At 37.7% G+C, this 26938-nt stretch overlaps 1 protein-coding gene, 1 long non-coding RNA gene and 2 pseudogenes across 5 annotated transcripts in view; 1 reads left to right on the top strand and 3 right to left on the bottom strand.

The window, feature by feature from the left end:
* The window catches only part of SLC30A9 (solute carrier family 30 member 9), a 79737-nt gene that overhangs the window by 33752 nt on the left and 19047 nt on the right, over positions 1–26938 (bottom strand). For 2 of the 4 annotated variants that reach the window (XM_072774841.1, XM_072774839.1), the window contains exons 3-9: positions 21405–21467; positions 19201–19300; positions 17516–17608; positions 17076–17158; positions 8003–8061; positions 2505–2572; positions 166–268 (exon numbers count right to left, since the gene is read on the bottom strand). In XM_072774841.1, the coding sequence (XP_072630942.1) occupies positions 166–268; positions 2505–2572; positions 8003–8061; positions 17076–17158; positions 17516–17608; positions 19201–19300; positions 21405–21467 (569 nt within the window). The remainder of the gene's footprint in view (positions 1–165; positions 269–2504; positions 2573–8002; positions 8062–17075; positions 17159–17515; positions 17609–19200; positions 19301–21404; positions 21468–26938) is intronic. The other 2 variants (XM_072774840.1, XM_072774842.1) reach the window with 2 other exon arrangements.
* The window catches only part of LOC140603992 (uncharacterized), a 28827-nt gene continuing 10681 nt past the window's right edge, over positions 8793–26938 (top strand). Inside the window, exons 1-2 of the long non-coding RNA XR_012007033.1 lie at positions 8793–8837; positions 19721–19784. This is a non-coding gene — a long non-coding RNA (uncharacterized lncRNA). The remainder of the gene's footprint in view (positions 8838–19720; positions 19785–26938) is intronic.
* Positions 23541–26938, bottom strand: part of LOC140603991 (ornithine decarboxylase pseudogene) — a 10222-nt pseudogene continuing 6824 nt past the window's right edge.
* On the bottom strand, positions 24372–24955 carry LOC140604328 (ornithine decarboxylase pseudogene; annotated as a pseudogene).

The following is a 26938-nucleotide window of genomic DNA, read 5'->3' as shown; positions in this document are numbered from 1 at the left end:
ACTATGATCAAATTTCTATGTACTTTATCATTCAAAAATTTTTAAAAACTTTCATTTTACTCAAGCCAACTATAGGAATCGTGGTTTTTAAACAGGTCAACTTTTAGACTAAAGCCTTAAAACATTAACTTGAAAATTAGTAAGAAAAAAACCTTTACCCCTTACCTGATTGCAAGTATCAGATAAAGAGTGTATAGCTTCAGAGAACATACTTGCTGAACCCGTATAAATCCAGGCAAGAAATTTAAAGAAGCAGTTTAATCCATTTCTAGGAGAGAAAGAAAACAATTTAGCATAGGTTTTGATAAAAATTTCCACCAAAAGCTTATTTGAGTATATAAGCCTCTATACTAGATTCTGTTCAAAGTAAATTAAAAAGAATATCTAGCCTTCAAGAATTTATTATATTTTAGATACCAAGAATACATATTTGAAAAGTACAGATTATATCATTAAATATTCAAATGAAGAAACATGATATGTGTAAACAAATTACTGAAGTGTATTCTGAGAACTGATGAGGAGAGACTGTTTTGTATTTGGACAAAATAAAGTTAGAAAGGAAATTAAGTGTCTCAGGTAGGTTAAAGAGGATTTGCACACTTGATACTGTCCAGCACACCAGTATCAAAAACCAAGACTTTAGTGAAAGTCTGTCTACTTAAGCAGGCCAGATATGAAGGTGTCAGATGCCAGAGGTAAAGACAAATCTAGACCAAACAGCCCCAGAGTCATACTAGAAGATAATAGATGCTAAAAATAAACGCAGTTAGCTCTAAGGAAGCTAGCTGTTCAGATTCCAACAGTAATGACCGATACAGTTTATCTCGGGCACTACATTTAGTCACTTACCATGTTTTATTATAATGCTATTATATAAATAACATCCTAATTCTCTAAATAAGGAAACTATATAAGCCCCTCCAGCTACTCTTTCCCTCTTTTCCATTTCAGATAATTTCTTGAAAGAATTCTATCTCTCTTGCTGTCTCAGTTTTCCACATCTTGCACTAAGTCTTCAATCCATTTAACAATCAATGGCTTATGCCTCAGATATACCTCATTAGATTATTCTTACCAACAACTGTTTCTTGCTACTAAATTCCTGAAAACATTTTAGTATTTTTCTTAATCTTGCAGAAGCGTATGCCACTATTTTCTTAAAAGACGATCTTCCTTGGCATCCATGATATCCTTGGTTTTCTTCCTAGTTCTTGGTTTGCTCTCCTTTCTCTTCCTGGGTCTACTCTGCAGGTTCCTTTCCGGCACCCATTTCACAGATGTTAGCATGCCTCAACGTTTTCTTCTGAAGGATTTTTCTTCCTCACACTTCATACACATGCTCCAGGTGGTCTTAACTACTCCTATGGCTTTAATTATCATCTATATATTAATAACTCTCAACTCTAAATCTCTAATCCCACTCTTCTTTGTGAACATCAGACCAACACGTAATATCAATGATTAAGTACCTATTATGTCCTGAGTATTATGCTAAGCAGCTTACACATATTCACACGTTCTTCCAATGAAGAAAGCTTTAATTACTAACCTCACTTTAAGAATTAATGCTGTTGATCACTCCACCTGATGCCCTAGAGATCACTCAAATTAAAAAATAAACTCATCATTTCCTTTGCTGCCATCCTGCCCCTCCTTCAAGTGCTCCTCCTCTTACTGATGACGCCATATCTATCCAATTGTCCAAACCAGAAACCTGGGCACCATTCTTGACCATACTTCTAAATGCATTTTGGACCTAAATAGGTCTTCCCATCCCTACCTTCATTATCTTAATTTAGTGCATCATCATCTCTTCTCTGCATCACTGTACATGACTTCTGTCAGTCTAGTGCCCCTCCAATCCTTAAAGATGAGAGTTATGTATTCTATCCTTGTATTTCAAGACCTTACCACAATTCGTGACACGTCATATACATATATATACACACATATATATATATATCAGAAACAAAGATACAAACTAATGAATTATGAAATTAATACTTTAAACATCCTAAAATAGATTAGTCAGCCAAAGATAAAATAGGAATCAAGAAGACAGAAGGAAAAAGAGGCACAAATATCAATTATGTTCTTCCAAGGTAAGTGGGGAAAAACAAGAATGTAAATATTCTTCAGTAGTTATGAACCAGGTTGGTTTAGTTACTCAAAAAATGATCTCAGCCAATTCACCATTTTAAAAAAGACTTCTATCAACTCCAATGAAAATAAAAGAATTCCAGAGAGCAACTATTCTTAGATCTTAACCACAAAAATAGACCCAGCACAAGGATGGGTATTTATCTGGACTCTTGCTTCAACACTTGACGGACAATAATTAACAAAGGCTCATTCAACTTACTTCTATAACAACATAAACTTCTAATTCTTTTTTTTTTTTTTTGAACTTCTAATTCTTAACCTAGATACCAAGTAATAAATTTTTACCTTCAGGGATGTACATATTAAAAATATTTTTAAAAAATTTAAATGATACTTACATGCAAATAGCAACCATCACCACTTTTCCTGGACCTTTAAAAAAAACTGATGTCGTTCTGGACCGTGGCTATAAAAACAAACACACACACAAAATCTCTAAGATTTCCCAGAAAAACAGTTTAGTGCTTATAAGTGACCCTGACACACCAGATAATATCTCCTCTATCAAATCCTAAAAACTAGATTTATTTACTTCTTTTGCTCTAGAATCTCTACTTTAAAAAGTGACAAGATTGAAACTGAGAATACATATGGGTCCTTTTCCAAAACCTTAATTGCTTTTGTTTCCTTGGAAGTAATTTCTTGCATATTGCCAGAAAAGATCTGAGTTGGTTACACAGAAACTAGGGATAAAGTGATTAAAATGTATTGAACTAAAATCAATATACTCTAAAATTTTTCCATTTCTTGAGCAACTTAACTATTTTAAACAAGGAATAACTATAGCCAAGTTTGCTTCTCTAATTTAACTCTTTACCAAAGACCTCAAGTAGTGGTTTCATTCCAAAAGAGACCAAAACAAACAAGGCAACAAATATTTTTGAGTTAAATGTAGTTTTGCCGTTCCTTTAATGTACACTTTCTGAGTTTTTTTTTTTCCTGGTCTTTCCTCTCCCTGGAATGCTATCACCATCTTCTACCACAATTTGTCCAGGTTTTATCCATTCTAGTCCATGTTAAGCCAACTGGCACTTTTCTATGTAAAACCTTCCTTGGTCTGTCAGAATAAATTCTCTGCTGCACATTTATTACCGAGCTTTACATTTCTATTAAAGCACTTCACATATTCTGCTTATGTCATTTACTCAAGAAATATTTACTGTGCAACTACTGGCACAATTCTAGTTGCTGGGACCTAACAGTAAACAAAACAAGAGTCCTGCCTTCACTGATGTCACAGTCTAGTCCAGGAAGATAGAAATGAATCTGTAAACAAATATATAACATAACAGTGAACATAATAAAATAAACAGAACGGAGAGGATCATGTATGGGGGGAGGGTGTATGTGGGAAGGGTTATTTTAGCTACAGTGGCAAAGAGGTTCAATGATGAGAAGACAGCAACCATGAAAAAATCTGGGAGAATGGTTTCAGGCAGAGTATACATGCAGCATACTTAAAGACTATGGAAAGAACTAAGACTGGTGTGTGGAAAGGACAAAATAAGGTTGGTGTGGCAAGAGCACAGAGAGCAAGGAAAATAGTAGGGGATGAGGACAGAGGAGGAGGGAGGGACCATAACCCACAGGATTTTGGAAACCATGGTAAGGAGTATAAATCTTATTCTACTGCCAAAAAGCAAGCACTATATGGTTTTAAGTAGGTATTTGGGATAATCTAATTTAGATTTTCCAAGATATAGTTAAAATGTAGAGAATAAATTATGGTGACAAAAGCAGAGGTGGAAAGAACAATTAGGAAGGTACTGCAGATAAAGGATGGTGATGGTTTAGACTAAGGTTTCCATAAGAGAACAGTGAGCAGCAGTTGCACTAGGTATCTATTTTAGGGAAATTGCCAGTTGGACCTACTAATAGCATTTAAATATAAAAGGGTCTATAATGAATCAGCAGAGTTTCTTGCAGAAGAGATGAAGAAAGAGGAGGTGTTAATGAAGTACAAAGAAACCCAGGAGAAAGACTGTCTTGGACTCCTAGAGAACAAGGCATTGTAAGGAAACTTGCTACTCCAAGAACACTTGCTACAGGTGGTGGGCACATGACTACTTCTACCTCAAATCTCCATGAGAAGAGAATTCCCCCTCCCCCATACCAGTGGCCTCCCCTCCTCCCCAGTGGCCCTCTAGATTTGGGAGAGAATGCTGGGCATGCTTATTAGCTCCCTCCTTTATGTTGGGAGTTGGTACACATTGTCACATGTTCTTTCATGGCTCCATAATTGGTCAAAACAGGTAGAGCGGTCTATAAGTCACTGGGTACATCTAAATAAGAAGATTCTTTAAGATCTAATGTATTGAATTAGAATTCTGAGAAACAGATGAAGAAAACAAATAAGGAGTAAACTGTGAGGTGGTTACCAGGGCTGTGCCATGTGAGAGTTAGTTCTTGGCTAAGTCCCCACACTTCTGGCAGTTTTGTCCCCTTCTGGCAGTTTTGTCCCCTTGCATTCAGGCTAAAAGGCCCCGAAGAAGGGGAAACAGCCCTTACTGAAGGTGCAGGTCCTGTAAGACAGGCTGCTGTAGACTCCACGTGAATTCTATAGCTACACTCCAGCTGGGTACTGCCAAGAAAGCTGAGGTGAGATTCTCTATCAGGCATTAGGAAAGAACAATGCCTATTTAAATTTTTTCTCACATTTATAGTGTTTTGCAGTCAGGTCTACAGACCAGGATTTTAAACAGTACCTCCTACTTTCTCTGAACAACAGAACACAAGAGGGAGCTTCTAGATTTTAAGCATTAAGGCCAGCTCCTGACAAACTGTGCAATTACATGCCCCCAAATTCTGCTTTAAACTGCCTCCAGAGCTGAGACAAGGAATGAGGCAGGAAGAAACCTTATCAATAGATTTCAACTTGAACTGATATGCAAACTATAAACTATGACCATGGCTCTAGATTTCTGAGTTCTATTGTTTATTGATAAATAAAAAACTGAGTATGTCTGTTTTATTATAATAGAGAATTGCTGCATGCATCATTTGGCTGAAGAGAGAAAAACAAGAAAAATTATTTTAGGAATCATTAAAAAAAATGCAGAGAGAAGTGAAAAGATGCTGTTTAAAAGTGGAAGATGGGCAGCCCAGGTGGCTCAGCGGTTTAGTGCAGCCTTCAGCCCAGGGCCTGATCCTGGAGACCCGGGATCGTGTCCCACATCAGGCTCCCTGCATGGAGCCTGCTTCTCTCTCTGCCTCTCTCTCTCTCTTTCTCTCATGAATAAATAAAGTCTTTTAAAAAAATAAAAATAAAAAAATAAAAGTGGAAGATGACTTATTTCACTCAGCATAATACCCTCTAGTTCCAACCACGTCGAAGCAAATGGTGTGTATTTGTCATTGCTAATGGCTGAGTAATATTCCATTGTATACATAGACCACATCTTCTTTATCAATAAGTCAATCGGAGAAGGACAAACATTATATGGTCTCATTCATTTGGGGAATATAAAAATAGTGAAAGGGAATAGGGGAAAGGAGAAAAAATGAGTGGGAAATATCAGAAAGGGAGACAGAACATGAGAGACACCCAACTCTGGGAAACGAGCAAGGAAAAGGTGGTAGAAAGGGAGGTGGGTGGGGGTGGGGGTGACTGGGTGACGGGCACTGAGGGAGGCACTTGATGGGATGAGCACTGGGTGTTATGCTATATGCTGGCAGATTGAACTCCAATAAACAAAAATAAGATTTAATTTTTTTTAAAAAGTGGAAGATGAAAAGTATTTCTTTTTACATGGGTAGCTCAGTTGGTTGGGTATCTGCCTTCTGCTCAGGTCATAATCCCAGGGTCCAGGGTCATGAGATCATGCCCCACATTAGCTCCCTGCTCAGCCAGGAGGCCTGCTTCTCCCTCCTCTCTTCTCTGCTGCTCCACCTGCCATGCTCTCTCTCTCTCATAAATAAATAAGTTATTAAAAAACAAACAAACAAACATAAATTCCAGGGATCCCTGGGTGGCGTAGCGGTTTGGCGCCTGCCTTTGGCCCAGGGCGCGATCCTGGAGACCCGGGATCGAATCCCACATCGGGCTCCGGGTGCATGGAGCCTGCTTCTCCCTCTGCCTGTGTCTCTGTCTCTCTGTCTCTCTCTCTCCCTGTGACTATCATAAATAAATAAAAATTAAAAAAAAAAACATAAATTCCATAACAAAAGCAATTGGAACAAAGAGGAACAGATCTTCCCAGGAGGCAGGTCTCACCAGCCTAAGCTATTCCACAGCAAAGGCAGTGGCAGCAGCTGCCAGGGCACAGAAGTGAGAAGGCTGGCTCATGCGGTATATGAAGATTCCACCAACGGGATGCAAGAAACACAAAACCCAAAGGGAAATGGAAATTAAGGAGTTTTGAACATAATGAATTGAAAAGAACTAGAGTTGTCATCACTGACAAATTTTGCCAAAAGGGAACAATGTCTCAAATGTAACTTAGAAAAAAAGGAGACAATTTGCACAGTTAGCCTTTTCTCCAGATAGGACTTCTGGAGATATTCACTTCTTGACAGGAAATACCTCCCAACTAGGTTTAAATGCAAACATTAAATCTGGACATGACTACTTGTTATTTTGGAAGTATTGGTGACTTTGATAAGACCCATTTCAGTGGAATGGTGGAGATGAAAGGCCAAATGAAGACGACTCAGAAAAGAATAAGCCAGGGCCGCGCCTGGGTGGTTCAGTGGGTGAGTATCTACATTCAGCTCAGGGCATGACCCTGGGGTCCTGGGATCGAATCCCACATTGGGCTCCCTGTGGGGAGCCTGCTTCTCCCTCTGCCTGTGTCTCTGCCTCTCTCTGTCTCTCATGAATAAATAAATAAAATCTTATTAAAGAAAAAAAAGAATAAGACATAGGATAATGAAGGTAAACTTTCTATACTGGTCCCAATATTAATTTCCTTCTAATAGGAAGTATTGTGGCACACAAGTTTAGACAAGTTAAGTAAATCTTAGTAAACCTGGTGAAGAAAAGCAAAGTACTTTATTCAATTACGTCTATTTTTTTCAGTGAGCGATGAAGCAAGGTCATCAGCAGAACACTAAGGCTTTAGGAAGTTTGAGAAGATAGGAAATACAGGCAACAGCTATCTCACAGAGAGACTGAATGTACTATGGAAGTTCAGTAAGACTCAACTAATACTGTGTCCACTGACTTTTATGTATAATAGGAAAGAACAATCAGAATGGCTATGTAATTTTCTCCTCCAAGAGCTAAACTTTTTGGTTACAAGCAGAGAAGTGGCATTTTGAATATTTAATCAGGATTAGAAGTAGGAGAGAGGACACAGGAAATTAAAAGCACATATGAGAGAGTTTTGCTAAAATCATAATAAAGTCTTCTCCTTTACCTATATACTTATGGTTTATAACACTGTTGTGAATTTTGCTAAAATCATAATAAAGTCTTTCCTTTACCTATATACTTATGGTTTATAACACTGTTGTGAATTTTTTTTTTATTTTTAAAAAATTTTTATTTATTGATGAGACAGACAGAGAGAGAGAGAGAGAGAGAGGCAGAGACAGGGAGAGGGAGAAGCAGGCTCCATGCAGGGAGCCCAATGTGGGACTCGATCCCGGGACTCCAGAATCACGCCCTGGGCCAAAGGCAGGCACTTAACCGCTGAGCCACCCAGGGATCCCCTGTTTTGAATTTAAAGAGAGCTTATATCCCAGTTTTTTTAATTTCAAGAAAACCACACAGAGACAGACTATATAATTCAGTAAATTACAGTGTGCTCAAGAAAATCTTGACTTGTGATCAGACATGTTAAAATTTCATTATGCAAAATATGCATATATAACATTATTAGAAAGATAATCTTACCTTGGTGTTTCCGAGGAAGTCTCTATATTCTCTTAATATTTTTTGGTTTCTAAATAGCCCTTTATAAGAAAAGAATTACAAAATACATTTTAGCTCATACATATTCTTATCGGTCACATTTTAGGTCAACACAATTATTCTCTTTATGAGTATATTAAATATGTTCTGCTGGCTATCAGCAAAAACATCAATTATAAAAACTCTAGATCTGCAATGCAAATAAAAATGAGCAAAGGACCCGAACAGACCTTTCTCCAAAGAAGATATACAAATGGTCAACAAGCTCATTAAAGGATGCTCATTATCACACTCATCATCAGAAAATTGTAAATCAAAACTACAATGAGGTATCACCTCACACCTATCAGAATATCCATTGTCCAAAAACCAAACCAAAGGAAACCCAGAAAACAAATATTGGCAAGGAAATGGAGAAACTGAAAACCTTTTGCAAGCTGGTGGGACTGTAAAATGGTGCAACCATGATGGAGGGTTCCTCAAAAAATTAACAACTACTGTATAATCTAGCAACCCCACTTCAACAAGTATTTACATACCCATATTCAGAGTACCACTACTCAGAAGAGCCAAAAAATGAAAGCAATCAACATGTTCATGGACAAACGGCTACATACAAACGGTATATACATACAATGAAATATTCAGAATTTAAAAAGAAGAAAATCCTGGCACACAGATGATCCTTGAGGACATTAAGTAGGTGATATAACTCGGTCAGAAAGACAAATATTGTAGGATTCTATTTATATGAGGTATCTATAGCAGTCAAATTCATAGAAGCAGAAAGCAGAATAATGGTTACCAAGGGCTACAGGTAGGGGAAAGGAGAGCTGTTCATTAACAGTTTTGGTTTTACATGATGAAAGAGTTCTGGGGGAAAAAATTCTAAGTATTCATTTCATAACAATGTAAAGATACAGAACACTTCTGTTAAAATGATAAATTCTGTTGTGTTTTTTAACACAGGGGGAAAAAAAGGTAAAAGAGGAAACAACCTATAGGGGAATGACTGAGTAAACTATGATGTATCCCCAAAAATGGAGTATTATAAAAGGAATGAAGAAATGTCTCCATTTACTGCCAAAGAATGGTCCTCGGGACTCAATGTCAAATAAAAAAAGCAAGGACAGAAAGTATACCTTATTAATGAAAGGGGGCAGAAGGGGGAATAATACCTATTTCATATGGGTTTTTTTTTTTTTTTTAAATTTATGATAGTCACACATGGAGAGAGAGAGAGAGAGAGAGAGAGAGAGAGAGAGAGCGGCAGAGACACAGGCAGAGGGAGAAGCAGGCTCCATGCACCGGGAGCCCGACGTGGGATTCGATCCCGGGTCTCCAGGATCGCGCCCTGGGCCAAAGGCAGGCGCCAAACCGCTGCGCCACCCAGGGATCCCCATAATATGTTTTTTAATGGAAAAAATTAACTCCAAAACTAATTTTTCAAATGGTTACCCACCCGGGAGGGAGGAATAGGGTAGAAAGGATAAGGATGGAAACTAAATTTCTCTGAAGGTTTTGTCTGGTAGATTTGACTTTGGAATCACGTAAATGTTTTATAAAATTACCAAATAAAAATCAAAATTATTTCTAAAACTCAAAAGCAAAATGAACCAAAAGAACCTAATTTTACATCTATTTGATGGTTTATCCAGACAAATTTCAAGTGAATTTAAAACACAGACACATAACTATACATCCCTAGTGGAATATATACTAACAAAAAGAAAAGTCAAGAAATCTTAAATCATCCTGATGGCTATATTGGTATTACTATTTTGAAACCACACTGTATCCTTTCTTTATGTGTGCATACATACACATAAGAATAAAACAAAAATGTAATTTATTATATTACTGGATTAAGATTTTCAGTGTAAGAAAAGAGATACAAAACACAACAACAACAACAAAAAAAAAACATTAAGTTTTTCAGAATAACCTATGTATCTTCTCTCTTAAGGAAAAGTATTTCCTATTTCTGTCCATTGGAAAGACCTTAAAAATACATCAGCCTTTTAAAAATGAGTACCTCTGAGGTGCCTGGGTGGCTCAGTCGACTGGGCTTCCAACTCTTAATTTTGGCTCAGGTCAGGATCCTGGAGTCATGAGACTGAGCCCTGCATCAGGCTCCACACTAGACATGAAGGCCTGCTTGGGATTCTTAATCTTCCTCTCCTTTTGCCCTTCCATACCTCTCTCCCCCCAAAAAACAAAACAAACAAAAAATGAGTGCCCCTAATGCCCTGAGTACAGTGTTTCAATTTTAATTCCCACTAAAAAGAAATGGAGTTCCTTTCAGAGATGAGTAATGCTCAGCCTGAGGCAGGACATGTACAAAATAAACCCGAAGCACGTTACTGTACCTAACAGCAAGGATGCTACAATATTAGGTATATTGAGGTGCAACCAACTTGAGGTGCTTCTATTGGCCAAAAATGGGACAATCTGAGCACCTCTACTTTGCTTACTTTGTTCTTTCCTTCTTAGCATGTCTCCTCCATCCTTTCCCTTCTCCTGGATCTCCTTCCTATCCCACTGCTCCCAGTCTTGATACTAAATGATTCTGAACTCCCATGCTCTCCAGAAACTCTCTGCTTCTTTTCCTCTTATATTACTGATCTTAATTGTCTCTCAATTTCCATCTAGAAATTTCACCAACTCATCAAGGGAAGGTTAATACTATCACCTTTAAGCTTTGGTCCTGTACAGAATTTAGAAATACAATTAAAGAATTCAGATTCTCCTAAATAAAGGGTGACTGTCAAAGAAAAACGTGGACATTGTTCTCAGATACTAACACCTCTACCTCAATTTTAATCCTGCCACATTATCAGATCCCCAAAGTAATCAGAAATATAAGTGCAGTGCAAGCATCTAATTCCCCAATGCAATCTGCCCTATTGGAACAACATTTGATCATATCCTGTATTAGCATCTCTATTACCTAAAAGAACCCAATGGAAGCCTTTAACTGAATAGTGATACCAAAATTCCAAAGCTCCCTGACCCCAATATATATTTCTTTTACCGAAATTATTTCACTTCTGTGGATTTAATTGCAGCTCTCTTCAACATATCTGTAAATATAATCCATAACTGTTTGCTTCTTCTGAGAAGCCAAAACCCCATAGATACTAGGATTCACTAATTCTCCTTATTACTTTTCAAAATGCTAAACTAATGATTTAAAGGGATTATATTCTGCAAAAAACTATACTTGCTCAACATGCTGATAACTTAATATTATATATTGTAGGCCTATGAGAACCTCAAATATATTTCTTATTCCTCCTGGCTAGATTAGTCAGAAAGAGACAAAATGTTATTTTGTCAAGACAAGGAATAACCAATCAGCAGAAGGTCACTGATTTTCTTTACCTGAATTCAAACTATCCAAAATCACCCTAGATCTTCAACCAAGGTGCAGCTGAGAGGATATGAGGACTGGCTGACAGATAACTGCAGGCAGGAGTTAGTGAATGTTCTAAAACAGTTAACTATCACTATCATAGGAACTAACTAAAACACCTGTTTTTTTAGAAACATATACTGAAATATTTATAGATGAATGATAGAATACTGGGACTGGTTTCAAAGCAATTTAAAAGAGTGAGGGGAGATCCCTGGGTGGCGCAGCGGTTTGGCGCCTGCCTTTGGCCCAGGGCGCGATCCTGGAGACCCGGGATCGAATCCCACGTCGGGCTCCCGGTGCATGGAGCCTGCTTCTCCTTCTGCCTGTCTCTGCCTCTCTCTCTATCTCTGTGTGACTATCATAAATTAAAAAAAAAAAAAAAAAAAAAAAGAGTGAGGGTCAGTAAGGGAGATAAAGATAAAACACGGTTGGCCATGTATTGATAATTGTAAAGCTGAGTGATGGATTCTTGAGGAGTTGTTATACTATCCTCTGTACATCTATGTTTGAAATCTCCCACTGATGGGAAATGAAACAAAATGTGAAGAAGGAACATAGAAAAATATTAAGAACAAAAACCCACAACAAAGTAGGGATGGAGGGAACATATCTCAACATCATAAAAGTCATGTATGAAAGACCCACAGCTGGGCAGCCCTGGTGGCGCAGCGGTTTAGCGCCACCTGTAGCCCAGGGCGTGATCCTGGAGACCGTGGATCGAGTCCCACATCAGGCTCTCTGTATGGTGCCTGCTCCTCCCTCTGCCTGTGTCTCTGCCTCTCTCTCTCTCTCTGTCTCTATGAATAAATAAATAAAATCTTTAAAAAAAAAAAAAAAAAAAAGACAGACCCACAGCTAATATTATCCTCATTGGGGAAAAACTGAGCACTTTCCTGCTAAGGGTCAGGAACAAGACATGGATGTCCACTCTCATCACTGTTAAGCAAAGTACCGGAAGTTCTAACCTCAGCAATCAGACAACAAAAAAATAAAAGGCATCCTGAAGTGCCTGAGTGGCTCAGACAGTTAAGCATCCAACTCTTGATTTTGGCTCTGGTCATGACCCCAGGGTTGTGATACTGAGCCCCGCATCAGGCTCTATGCTGGTTGTGGAGCCTGCTTAAGATTGAATTCTCTCTCTCTCTCTCTCTCTCAAACCCCCCCCCCCGCCCTACTCTCTCTCTCACTAGGAAAAAATGATATAAAAGGCACCCAAATTGGCAAGGAAGAAGCAAAAATTTCACAATTTCACAGATAACATGATACTCTACATTGAATACCAAAAGACTTCACCAAAATATTGCTAGAATGGAGACTCAGCAAAGTCACAGTATACAAAATCAACGTATAGAAATCTGTTGCATTTCTATATACCAAAAATGAAGCAGAAGAAAGAGAAATCTAGGAATCAAGTCCATTTACAATTGCACCAAAAACAGTAAGATACCTAGGAACAAACCTATAACCAAGAGGTAAAGATCTGCACTCTGGAAACTACAGAATACTTACGAAAGAAACTGAAGAGGACCCAGAGAAATGGAAAAACATTCCATGCTCATGGGTTGGAAGAATAATCATCATTAAAATGTCTACACTACCCAAATCAATCTACAGATTTAATGCAATCCCTATCAAAATATACCAACATTTTTCACAATGCTAGAACAAATAATCCTAAAATTTATATGGACCCACAAAAGACCCAGAATAGCCAAAGCAATCTTGAAAAAACAAAAGCAAAGCTAGAGTAATCATGATTCCAGACTATATTAGAAAGCTGTAGTCATGAAGACAGTGTGGTTGGTACTCGCACAAAAATAAACACATAGATCAAAGGAACAGAATATAGAGAACCCAGAAATGGGCCCACAATATGGTCAACTTATCTTTGACAGAGCAGGAAAGAATATCAATGGAAACAAGACACTCTCTTCAACAAACGATCTTGCGAAACCTGGACAGCAACATGCAGAATGAAACTGGAGCATTTTCTTACACCATGCACAAAAATAAATTCAAAATGGATGAAAAGACCTAAATGTGAGGCAGGAAACCAGCAAAATCTGCCAGGACACCTGCACCCCAAAGTTCACAGCAGCAGTGTCTATAATAGCCAAACTGTGGAAGGAGCCTCGATGTCCTTCAACAGATTATGGATAAAGATGTGGTCTATATACACGATGGAGTATTAGCCATCAGAAAGGACGAATACCCACCATTTGCTTTGACGTGACTGGAACTGGAGGGTATTATGCTGAGTGAATCAGAGAAGGACAAACATCATATGGTTTCACTCATATGGGGAAAATAAGAAACAGTGAGAGGGATTATAAGGGAAGGAGGGGAACTGAGTGGGAAAAATTAGAGAGGGAGACAACCAAGAGAGGCTCCTAACTCTGGGAAACAAACAAAGGGTTGTGGAAGTGGGGGTGGGTGGGGGATGGGGTAACGGGGTGTTATACTATATGTTGGTAAATCAAACTTCAATAAAGACAAATGAAAAAAAAAACAAAAGGAAACCATCAAAATCCTAGAGAAGAACACAGGCAGCAACTTCTTTGACCTCAACCACAGCAACTTCTTACTAGACACATCTCCAGAGGCAAGGGAAACGAAAGCAAAAGTGAACTACTGGGTCTTCTTCAACAAAACTAAGAGTCAGCCTATGGAATGGGAGAAGATATTTGCAAATGACGAATCTAATAAAGGGTTAGTACCCCAAATCTATAAAGAATTTATCAAACTCAATACCCCACAAAAACAATCCAGTTAAAAAGTGGGCAGAAAGCATGAACAGACTTTTCAAAGACATCGCGATGGCCAACAGACACATGAAAAGATGCTCCACATCACTCATCATCAGGCAAATACAAATCAAAACCACCACGAGATACTACCTCATGCTGTCAGGACGGCTAAAACTAACAATCCAGGAAACAAAAGATGGTAAGGATACAGAGAGAGGGAAACCCTCTTGTACTGTAGGTAGGAATGCAAACTGGTGCAGCCACTCTGTAAAAACAGTGTAGAGGTTCCTCAGAAAGTTAAAAATAGAGCTACCCTATGGCTCAGCAGTTACACTTCTAGGTATTCACCCAAAGGATACAAAAATACTGATTTGAAGAGGCACATGCACCCCGAAGTTTACAGCATCACTATTAACAATAGCCGAATTATGGAACGACCCCAAATGTCCACTGACTGATGAATGAATGAAGAGAAAGTGGTGTATATATACAATGGAATATTATTCAACCATCAAAAAGAATGAAATCCTGCCATCTGCAACAACGTAGAGAGAGCTAGAGAGTATTATGCTAAACAAAATAAGTCAGAGAAAAAGAAGTATGATTTCACTCAAAGTGGAATTTAAGAAACAAAACAGATGAACAGGGCAGCCCGGGTGGGCAGCCCGGGTGGCTCAGTGGTTTAGCACTGCCTTCAGCCCAGGGTGTGATCCTGGAGACCTGGGATCGAGTCTCACGTCTGGCTCCTTGCATGGAGCGTGCTTCTGTCTCTGCCTGTGTCTCTGCCTTTCTCTCTCACTCTCTCTCTCTCATGAATAAATAAATAAAATCTAAAAAAAAAAAAAAAAAGATGAACATAGGGGAAAGGAATACAAAAACAAAAAGAAAAGGAAGCAAACTGTAAGAGACTCTTAACTACAGAGAACAAATTAAGAGTTGATGGAAGAGACGTGGACAAAGGATGGGCTAAATGGGTGATGGGTATTAAGGAGGGCAATTGTTGGGATGAACTCTGGGTGTCAAATGTAAGTGGTAAGTCATTAAATTCTACTCCTGAAACCAATATTACACTATATGTTAACTAACTAGAATTTAAGTAAAAACTTGAAACAAAAATAAATAATATTTTAAAAATAAATGAAAAGTAGGTAACTCAAAAAAAATGTTCAGAACATACAAAATTAAGATCCACCAAAAACTCATGAAAATCAATTATAAGGCACACGATTTAATAGGAGTCTATAAAAATTATCACAGAAGAATTAAGAAAAGATATTAAAAGATAACCAACCTCAGTAGTCATCACAGAAACTCAAAATTAAAGGTACCATCTGTTGCCCATCAAAAACACAAGAAAGTTAAAATGATGGTAATATCCAGCATTTTCAAGGGTATGAGAAAATAGTTACCTTCACACACCGTAAGTGTAAATGTGAACTGGTACCACATTCCTTCAGAGATTATTCTATCAAATCTTAAAATGCCCATGTCCTTTGACTCTGAAATACTATTAACATTTTATCCCATATATTTGCAATAAGAGTATTATATTATTATATATTTAAGAAATAGGACATTCACTAATGAGTTCCATGCAATGGAATATTATGCAGCTGTTAAAAGGAATGAGAGAGGCAGATTTCTATATGTAGACAAAGAAAGATGTTTATGGTTACACTGGTAAATATAAAAAACAAGATGCAAAACAATATGTATTGTGTCACCCAATTTACATTTAAGTGAAAACATGTATGTATATAGATTTGAAAATTCATCAGAAATATTCTGGATAGATATATACCAACTGCCACCAACAGTCATCTATGGAAAGTAAAATGACATGGTAAGTAGAGGTATTAAAAGGAGACCTTTTGTTCTTTATATTTTTGTATTCTTTTTTAAATCACAAGTGTGCATCACTTTTGTCATGAATACACACATATATATATAAATCAAAGAATTATCTAAATATATTTCACATAATCCTGAATAATTAATTCTATAAAGATGGCTCTGTCACTCAATTATTGGACTGTTTAATGCCCTGAGAGTCTTATTTGCACCTAAATCTCAGGCATCAAGCACAGTATCTGGTTCACCATAAATGTTTGATAACTAACTGCTCAATGAATGAATTAAAGTAGAAATGGTGGGGGGGAGGGGTGCCTGAGTGGCTCTGTCAGTTAAGCATCCAACTTTTGGTTTTAGTTCAGACCATGATCTTATGAGTTATGAGATCCAGCCTGGCATCAGGTTCTATGCCCAGCGGGGAGTTTACTTCTCTCGCTCTCCCCTTCCCTCTGCCACTCCCCCACTCATGTGACTCTCTCTCTGGAATAAATAAATAAATCTTAAAAAAAAAAAAAAAAAAAGAAAGAAAAGTAAGGTAGAAATGGGGAAACTAAATTAACAGACTTTCCTGTAAGAAAGCACTACCACTTTTAGGACATATAATCTTCAAATCACCAACTAGCTTTGGTTCTTCTCATCATCTTTAATGGAAAAAAACAAAAAGCAGATACTGTTTAAAAAGAAACTGAATCCCAAAGTGGAAATTGGTATTTACTAGGACCAAAACAGTCAAAGCCAAGAGGCATGCAACTACCAGGAAGTGCAATTATTAAAGGCCCAAGTTTTACCTACAAGTTACATTTCAATTAACTCCATTTTAAAGTGAATATACTTGGGACACCTGGATGGCTCAGCGGTTGAGCATCTGCCTTCAGCTAAGGGGGTGATCTCATGGTCCTCGGATCGAGTCCCACATTGGGCTCCCTGCATGAAGCCTGCTTCTCCCTCTGCGTATGTCTCTGCCTGCCTCTCTCTCTCGTGAATAAATAAATAAAATCTTAAAAATAAATAAATAAATAAATAAAGTGAATATACTTACTTTCTCTGTATTCTATTTCTGCTTCCTTACGCAGTTTTTTCTCTCTGGCAAGAGCTTCAGGACTTCCCCAAACTTCCAAAGATCTGTGCGCGCGCACACACACACACACACACACGGCCATCAATAATGAACAATTTTAATGACTTTATTGTAATGATATTTAAATTGAGATGAACTATAACTATATGAGAATCTTACAACAAAACATAAGGTCCTTTAGGAAAAATGTAAAGCACTTAAGAAATTTTTCTGAATTAAATCTGAACAGTAAGTAAATTCAACAGTAAATTGTCATATAAATTACCACGTACTTTTAGTTAACTAGTACATACTCTTCTTTTAAAGTGTAACATTTAAAAACCTTTGAGTCTATCTAAAATGGGTTTTTATTAATCCAAAATTTGGCTTGTGTATTTGGTTTAAAAGAAATATGTTCTTACTTTGCCTCCACATCTGATCTCAAGTATACAGTAAAGGACTCGGTATCTTCATGAGGACTTCGTCGTCTGATTTTGCGAAGTTGTTCTAGATCACTGAAGAAAGAAACATGCTAAATTTATTCAGATACAATTCATATACTTTTTGTTATTAGAAAGATTACTAGGGGCAGATAAAAGCCACTACCTAGATCCTGATCTTTAAAGGCTACAAAGATCAACTTAAAGCCTTGAAAAATTAAGATGGCATTTTGTACACAAAAATCGGTGTAGAGACAGTGAAAAATTAACAATTATTCTTGATACTAACTATAGATGCCTTAACATAATATGCAGAGATTCAACTCCTTCACTGGTGTTTATATTTTATCTGCTATGGACACCCCACTGCCACATCTGACATATGGGAAAAAAAAAGGAAAGTGGAAAAAACATCAGAGTATCATCCTCTATTTAAGAATTTAAATTTAGGGTACCTGGGTGTCCCAGGTAATTAAGCATCTGCTTTCAGTTTGAGTCATGGTCCCAGGGTCCTGGGATCAAGTCCTGCACTGGGATCCCTACTCAGTGTGGAGTCTGCTGCTCTCTCTACCTTTTCCCTCCTGCTCATGATCTCTCTGTGTCTCTCTCTCTCTCTCTCTCAAATAAATAAACAAAATAAAATTTAGAATTTATAATCCTACTTGTTTATATCCAGGTTAATACTAAGTGGTAATACTAAAATTATGGAGATTACTTAAAAATAAAATCTTTAAAATACATAAATCAACCACTATCACATATTTATAAAAAGTTTGGGCAGCAAGGTATCAAAGGTACATATTCAGGAAATGAGCTCGGTCATCACTGACATCTTTACTATGGCCTACAGGGTGGAGGCCTACAATGTGGAGACAGCAATATCTAATCTACTTAATTCACAAAATTTTTGTGAGAACTAAATGAAGCACTTCATGTGAAACAAGCATTTTTTATATCAATGTTACAACTGGTTGTTGTTTTAATAGTTACATAACTTATAAAACTGATTATAAGAACTCTTATTTCTTGATAATATACCATAGAAGATGTGACCAGGAGGAAGAAGGGGGGAAAAAAGGCTAAATCTGATGTCTAAGTTGCCAAGAAATCTTCCATGTAATACGGCTTTCGTAGGTGAACACACAAAGGAGGGTGAAATTTTTAAATCTGTGACAAATATCTCAACAAATCTCTATGATTACAAGAAATTTAATAACAAAAAGATATTAGAAAATAAAGATAACTTATGCTCAACAGAAACCACAGTTGGGCTGTGAACATAAATAACTAAATTACTCAACTCTGCTAGCCAAATAAACCCAAAACTTTAAAAAGGTAAACATACAAATACACAAATATCTCATTGATAACTCTGCTACATATTAACATGATAATAAAACTCCTACTAAAGTTCTTGTACGATACAGAGGTTTTGAAGAACATGTTTTGAGTTTAAGATACCACAAAAGGCTGGGATTGTTCACACTGAGGCAGAATTCCGTTTAGAAAGCTAAAAATTTTAACATTTTTAAACTGAATAGTTCTTCAATTTAGGAAGGAGTCCTTGGAAAGTTTCCATGTGGAGGTAGCAAGTAACACATAAAAAGAAATTAATGGTTAGATTAGATAGAGCTACCACATTAGAAATTTAAAAAAAAATGCTATACCTGGATTTAAGGCAGAACTCATTTATTGCTCTGACTCCAGTGATGAAATTATTCTGAGTGTACTTTGGTCCATATTCCCTCTTCTTAAGGACTGCTTTGACTAAATTAAAGAATATACAGAAACATAATAAATTTGCACACTGGAAAACACATTAGAAGATGAACATATATGCTGACGCTTAAGTGAGCTAATGAATTTCACTAATGAATTTCACAAAAAAATTGTTTTTCCTGATGCACTGAATGGTATCAGAAGAAAGTCTCCCAAGACCAGAACATGACAAAATTCCATTTGTAGACATCTAGATCGTATCTCCATAGTCATCTGTAACCGATGCCAAAATGTTAATCTTCTGTCTAATGGATATCCTGCATAGGTATTCCTGATCTGTTTACATTGTACTAGTACAATTTAAATTGTCTAGGGTCTAAAAAATAATAATAAATTGTCTTAGGGTCTAAATGAAAATGAAGTTTCAATAAAAAATTATATGCTTGTTCAATGTTTTTCAAACTACAGGGTGAAACCAGCATTTGATAAAAAATGAAAATAGAAAGTGGTCAAAGAGTACCCCATACAATGAGTAAGTACTTTTTGTGAAGACTTCTGTTTCGGTTACATACAATAATCTCTTTATATAGTAGATCATTAATATTTCTTATGTGAGTTGCAGTCAAAAAAGCCTAAAAGCTGCTGGACTACTTCACATAGTCCATAAGAAAGCTAAAGTAAACATAAAGAATATTTTTATCAGTTAAAAATTACAGGAAGTTTATTACAGATTACAGGTAAAATACGGCCTTCTATTAAATTACTTCCCTGTTACCAAGTATCAAATTGTTCCTAAAACAAAAACAAAAACAAACAAACAAAAAATACAGATATCAATAACAAAATACCAATTTGGCAACAATTATAGTCTGTGAATTAATAATCACACTCAATATAGATCTATGTTTATAATCATTGTAAAGTGAGACTCTTGGTGGTATGACATAGATGATAAGATAAAGCAAATATCTGAAGAGCAAGGGCAAAACAACAGAAAATCATGTGTTCTATTTCAAATTGTCACCCTTTACTTCATACTCTATTCTCAGATATTAATATACGAGTTGTCCGTTGTAATTTCAAGTGGAAAGAATAAACTAAGACTAAAATTATCCATCACCACAGTTGGTAAATAAGACTCTTAAGGTAACATATTAACTATTAAAATCAAATTCACAAATCATAACAAGAACATTATAAACATAAAAGTCAGTATAAAAATCAAAACTGTATTTGAAAAAAATACATCCAAGGAAGTTCAGCCTTCTGTTTCAAGTTTCTAAGCTTCCTTTAATATAATAATCCTAAAATTCTAAATCCAGATGAGCTTCTCTGGAGCAAAGAATTACTTCTTTCTTTTAAAAGATGAGTGGGTTTTTTAAAATTACTCTTTAAAGATTCCTTCAAAGTCTACAGAAATCCCTACTGCCCTGTCCTGGCCCCGATTAGTGACAATGGTGACTGCTATCATGTTCATTATTCTGAACTGTAACCGTATATACTATGGATCATCTTCAAGGTTATTCTAGAAAAGAAATTCCTCTGTTAGCTCAATCTTACAGGGGAGAAAACTATGGCTCAGGGAAATGCCCAAGGCCATACAGCGAGGACATGCTGGAGCCACAGAGTCCACCTCTGCCTGACGCCAAAGCCACGGTGCTTCTAGTGACAGAGTCACACGTACAACACGCTGCTCTGGAGACACGAGCCATAGCTCATTATAAAGAGCAGAGCTGTAAACAAGAATTCCTTCATCACTCAGTTATTCCTAGAAAAAAAAGTTGGACAAGAATGTCCAAACTCTGTCTGGACTTGAACATGCCATAACTGAAAGGCATTGGTCTCTTTTTCTTTAATCACATTACTTTTCCAAAAATGATAAAGCAGCTGATGACTTTTATTTGTTCTTATTTTCTTTGGGGTTTTGAAAAAACAATTACCACAAAATTTGTAAACAAAATGCAAAGTGACTTTCAGTAGAAAATTAGCTTATAAACAGGAGAATAAATTTTTATGGTCGGTATATATAAAGCAAAGTAAAAATGGACTGTACACCCAGAATAATATAATTATACAGAGCTCTATGTAAACTCATTTTGTATATTTAATTCAAAAAACCATTATAGTAAAAATTAGAATGAAATATATTTACCTCTTACTTGGAGAGGCTCTTGCTTAATAAGTGGAGCTTTCAGTTCAGCGCCTATATTTTCTGCTATAAAGTTTATTCAAAAAGTTACAATGAGTAGATGCTTTCATACAAACCTATAAACAATATTAGCTAGCAATCTGGCAATGTATTAAAAAGATAATATATGATAGGTCAAGTTGGATTTATCCTAGGAATGCAAAAGTAGTCAAACATTAGTAAAACTATTAATGCTCCTCATTAACAGACTGAAGGACAAAAGCTATAGAATCATTTCAGGAGCTATAAAGAAAAAACATTCACTAAAATTGAATACCCATGCAAGTTTCAAACCTTTTTTTGAAAACTAGGATAAAACGGAATTTTCTTAGAAAATAAAACAAACTCTAACAAACATACTCAATGGTGAACATTTTAAATGCGTTTCTTTAAAATAAGAAACAAAACAAGGACACACACTATAAATCCTTTAACTCAAAACTATTCTAGAGGGGCGTCTGGGTGGCTCAGTTGGTTAAGCATCGGACTTTGGCTCAGGTCATGATCTTAGGATCCTGAGACAGAGACCCATGTCCAGCTCTCTGCTCAGCAAGGAGTCTGCTTGTCCCTCGCCCTCTGTTCCTTCCCCTGCTTGTGCTCTCTCTCAAATAAAGTGCCTACTGAGACAACTGTATAGATAAAAATTAAGAATTAAAAATACCTCACACCACACACAGCCAATCTAAGGTAGATTAAGGACTTACATGATATGACGTTTACATGCCTAAGAGGGAACAAGAGAGAATATTTTCATGATAGAGACAGATTTTTCTTTTTAAGGATTTTATGTATTTATTCATGAGAGACACAGGCAGAGGGAGAAGCAGGCTCCCTGCGGGGAGCCCAATGCGGGATTTGATCCCGGGTCCCCAGGGTCCCAGCCTGAGACACTCAACAGCTGAGCCCCCAACCACTGAGTCCCCCAGGCACCCCGAGACAGTTTTCTTTTTTTTTATTTTTTTATTGGAGTTCAATTTGCCAACATACAGCATAACACCGAGTGCTCATCCCGCCAAGTGCCCCCCTCAGTGCCTGTCACCCAGTCACCCCCACCCCCCGCCCTCCTCCCCTTCCACTACCCCTTGTTCATTTCCTAGAGTTAGGTGCTGAGACAGATTTCTTAAGCAAGAAAAAATGGATATGTTCTACTAAATTAAAATTCAAGACTTCTGTCCAACAAAAGATCCCTTTAAAAAAAAAAGAAAAGAAAAACTTCAAACTGGGAGAAGATATTTCTAACAAACAGGATCAACAAAAGTACCACTATGTAAGAACTCCTCCAGATCAACAAGACAACTCATCAGAAAAACAGAGCAGAAGAACAAGGAGCAAAGGAAATACAAATAAGAGATAAACATATGAAGAAATGGCTGCCTCATATGGACACACCCCAAATGAAACCACAAGAAGTCATTTTACAACCATCCAATCAGAAAAAAATGAAAAAATATATCTAATGTTGGCAAGGATACGGAGCAATGGAACTCCTACACTGCTGGTAGAAATGCAAACAGGCAGTTACCTTGCTCAACAAGATGGCATTCTCTGATACAGTTAGCACAAGCCTAACTTATGACCTAGCAAATTCCACTTCTAGGTCGATACATTTACCTTAATAAAAACTTGCACAAGAGCATAAGGAGAAAAGAACATGAATATTTCAGAGCAGCAATGTGTACTGTTGCTTCAATCGGAAACCACTCAAATGTCCATAAGCAGGAGAACAGGTAGACCATGTGACTGTGCATACATTTCATACACTAGTGAATAATAAATACAATAATGACTATCTTTCTCTGAGCCTTCACTATGTGACAACCACTATTCTAAGCACTTTACATTTATCAACTGATTTAATTCACACAACCCTCAAAAGTACATATTCTAATTATTTCCACGAAAATTAATGAACTAGATACATATACCATTAGGATAAATCTTAGCAAAATTTAATGAAAAAAGTAAATCACAAAAGCATACACATATCAAGTTATCACACAATAAAGTACACAAACAAGCTAAACAATGACATACATACAAATGTCTAAATCTATTCCTATTTTTAGAAATAAACACAAAATTCAGAAGTCACTATGGTTTTTCTTGCTTTTATTTCAAGATACTTTCTAAAAATATATATTTTATTTTTTTTAGAGATTTTATTTATCCATGAGAGACACAGAGAGAGGCAGAGACACAGGCAGAGGGAGAAGGAGGCTCCCCGTGGGAAGCCTAATGAAGGACCCAGGATCACACCCTGAGCCAAAGGCAAACACAACCACTGAGCCACTCAGGTGCCCCAATACAGATTTTCTTTCCAAGTAATCTCTACGTCGTCCAACATGGGGCTTGAACTTACAACTCTGAGATCAAGAGTTGCATGTTCCACCAAGCCAGCCAGCCAGGCCCCCCTCAAAATACTTTTTTTTTTTTTAAAAAAGATGTATGGGGGCAGGGGGCAGAGGGAGAAGAAGAGGAAACAAATCCTAAGACAACTCCATGCTGAGCACAGAGTCCAACACAGGGTCTCCAGGACCTGAGATCATGACTTGAGCCCAAACCAAGTGTAGGACACCCAACTGACTGAGGTAGCCAGGCACCCCAACATACTTTATTTTTAAAACAGGTCACTATACTAAGCTTTTGACCCATTCTGATGATGTATAAGCTACAAACACTTGCTCAGCAGTTGAGGAGCACTCTTTAGTGGCATGTGTGAGAAGTGTATAAAAATCCCATAAAAACAAATATTCAAATAGTTTCCACAGGAACACAGGTAAGTGACTCCATCTCCTAGCCTTCCGTATTGTTGCATATTATGCCACCACCACCTACAAAGACATTTCAAAACTAACGGCAATTAAGTTAAATGGTCCCCCCAGATCCCACAATCCAAGCTAAACTTGAAGTTAACAGCTAGAGGAGTAACAACTACACGTTAATCCTATTAATCCTAGCTGAAGCACAGGCAACAGGGGATGCTTCATCCCACTCTCCCAAGCACAGGACACAGGCAGAGAGCTGACATCTTCCTATTCCTCTACTCTGGGCAGGAAGTCGTTTTTCTGGATTTGCTGTACCAGTTGCCATGTTGGCCCCAACATCATATAGTACCTAGCTGGCCTCAGAACCCATCCAAAGTAGAAGCAGCAGCAACAGTCTAAGCACCCACGTTTTCAAAGAGCATCCAATTGCCCACATGCATCTCAGACAAATCACAGCTCTCAACAATGTGATCAAGGCCATCACGTATTGGTCCTAATAGGCTAGTTGAATGAATAGTACCTTGCATCTGGTTTGGGTCCCTTCTGCAGAAGGGGCTTCACATGTGCATAATTATCGAGGATGCAACTAAACGATCCATACACTCCAACATTCACGTAGTACATAAAGGTTTGTTCACTCAACTTAATCTTCATCATCAGAGCCTCTCTATTCCTTTAATCAAGCTTTTTGGCAATGGTATTAACTGCGAGCATGAAAGCTGATACAACATAGTATCTGCCGGACTCAGAGGCGCCTGCCTTTGGTCAGGTCATCATCCCAGGGTCCTAGGATCAAGCCCCGAGTTGGGCTCCTTGCTCAGAAGGGAGTCTGCTTTTCCTTCTCCCTTGTGCTCTCCCTCAAATAAATACAATCTTTAAAAAAAAAAAAGTTTACCTCTCTCATCTGTTCCAAAAGAATCCTGCTGGTTTTGAGTGTGGCACCAAATTTAACACTGAGACAGACTGCTTTGGAATCATCAGTGGCAATTCGCAAAATCAACTTTGCCTTTTGGATGTGCCCGACAACTTTTACCAATTCAACTTCACTATCCAAAGTCGTCACCTGGACCCTGTTCTTTGTATCGTACTTAATCTGAGATACTTGTTTACAAAGATTTGCACAGATAATCCTTTCTGGAGGCACCCTTAAGACTCTGCACCTGTTGTATTTCAGTCTTGCTGGCACAGTCAAATCTTATCCCAATGGCAGCTAGGTCTTCACTATGATTCTGCTATCATTGCATTTGACTGCATAAAAGGGAGTGACCCAAGGAAGAGCTTTTAACCATCTCAGATGTTTCTTTAGAATGTCTCCCAGGTCTATGACATAGAAAGCATCCTTATCATAAGACAAAACTTTGTAAATTTTTTGGTTCAGAATGTCCTTGGCAATAAAGCCTTCACTGAGGAAATGGCAAACTCTGCCATTACTAAAGTTGTTCATGGTTTCTTGATGCGCCCCGAAACATAACAAAGTGGAAAACTGACAGATGGAATTTAAATGAATTAAACCCAGTTTTTCACAAAGGGAGTTCTCCAGAATTCCAAGTCCCACCAAAGATGTGTGCCTTCGGTGCAGCAGTGGAATGTTCTCGATAAACAGAAATTTGCTGTCTTTCCTATACCTGCTGCAGGGCTTGCCACATGGATTTTAAGAGAGAATAGCAGCTGAAGGAACCACGGGCCTTTCCAACAGCTTCCAGCTCATAATCCTCACTGACGTGGTTTGAAAGAGGTGAAACACAGTCCCCTCCAGCCCAGGCTGCCCTAAGCTGGGGGCATTGGAGGCAGGACAGGCCGCAATGCTTCGAGGGTGGCCACCATGCATGCACAGGGCCGGGGATTGGACCCAGCTTCAAGGCCCCAGAGGGCAGCTGCTCACCAGGGTCAGGGACCGGTGGCAGCTCTGCAACTACATGTACGTCGCAGCTCCAGGCATGGGGTCAGTCTCTGGCCTCCAGCCCAGCGCACTGGGACATGTGGCCGTCCCTACTCCTGCCCAAGAGTGAGCTTACAAGGCCATGGGCGGCCCTCATCAGCTGGCCACCTGCTGGCTCTCTCCCTCCTGCGGAGGACCACCAGGCTGAGGTGGCACCAGAGCTCTGGCAGATGGGCAGCAGAGGCTGAGTGACTGATCAGGACAGTCACTTTGGATACATAGGGTGAAGGGGAATATGAGGAGAAGGTGATCAAGAATATAAGTTCTCAGGTTGCGTGCTAAATTCCCAGTTGTTCATTTTCTAACTTATATATCATATACAAACTTTCATATATAGCAAATATTTCATAATAAAAATCATCCTTAAAAAATTTCCCTTGTATTTATACCCTCAATAGTAAAATACATTAAGTTTATTAATAACAGCTAACATTTACTAAGTATTAAATATGTGCCACATGCTGTAAGTTTTATGTGCATTATTTCATTTAATCCTAACAAAACTGCTAAGGTAAGTACTACTATTATCTTCATCTTTCAGGTGAGGAAACTGAGGCACAGAAAAGTTTGTAACTTCCCACAAAGCCACACAGCTAGGATTTTAAACAGAGGCACAGTCAGGATTGAAACCAAAGTCATTCTGATTAGTCTATGCTCTTAACCAATTTCCTATATTGTCTCTAAAACAATATTTGCTATATGAGTAGACATTTGTGCATTTTTCACGGGGCGGGGTGAGGCGGAGGGAGGACAGAAGTAAAAACTGGATTAGCAATATGGAGATTAGTGGTAAC

Source organism: Canis lupus, chromosome 14, assembly GCF_048164855.1.
Source record: "Canis lupus baileyi chromosome 14, mCanLup2.hap1, whole genome shotgun sequence".
Lineage (NCBI taxonomy): Eukaryota > Metazoa > Chordata > Mammalia > Carnivora > Canidae > Canis > Canis lupus.
This window is presented reverse-complemented; position numbering and strand designations above follow the sequence as displayed.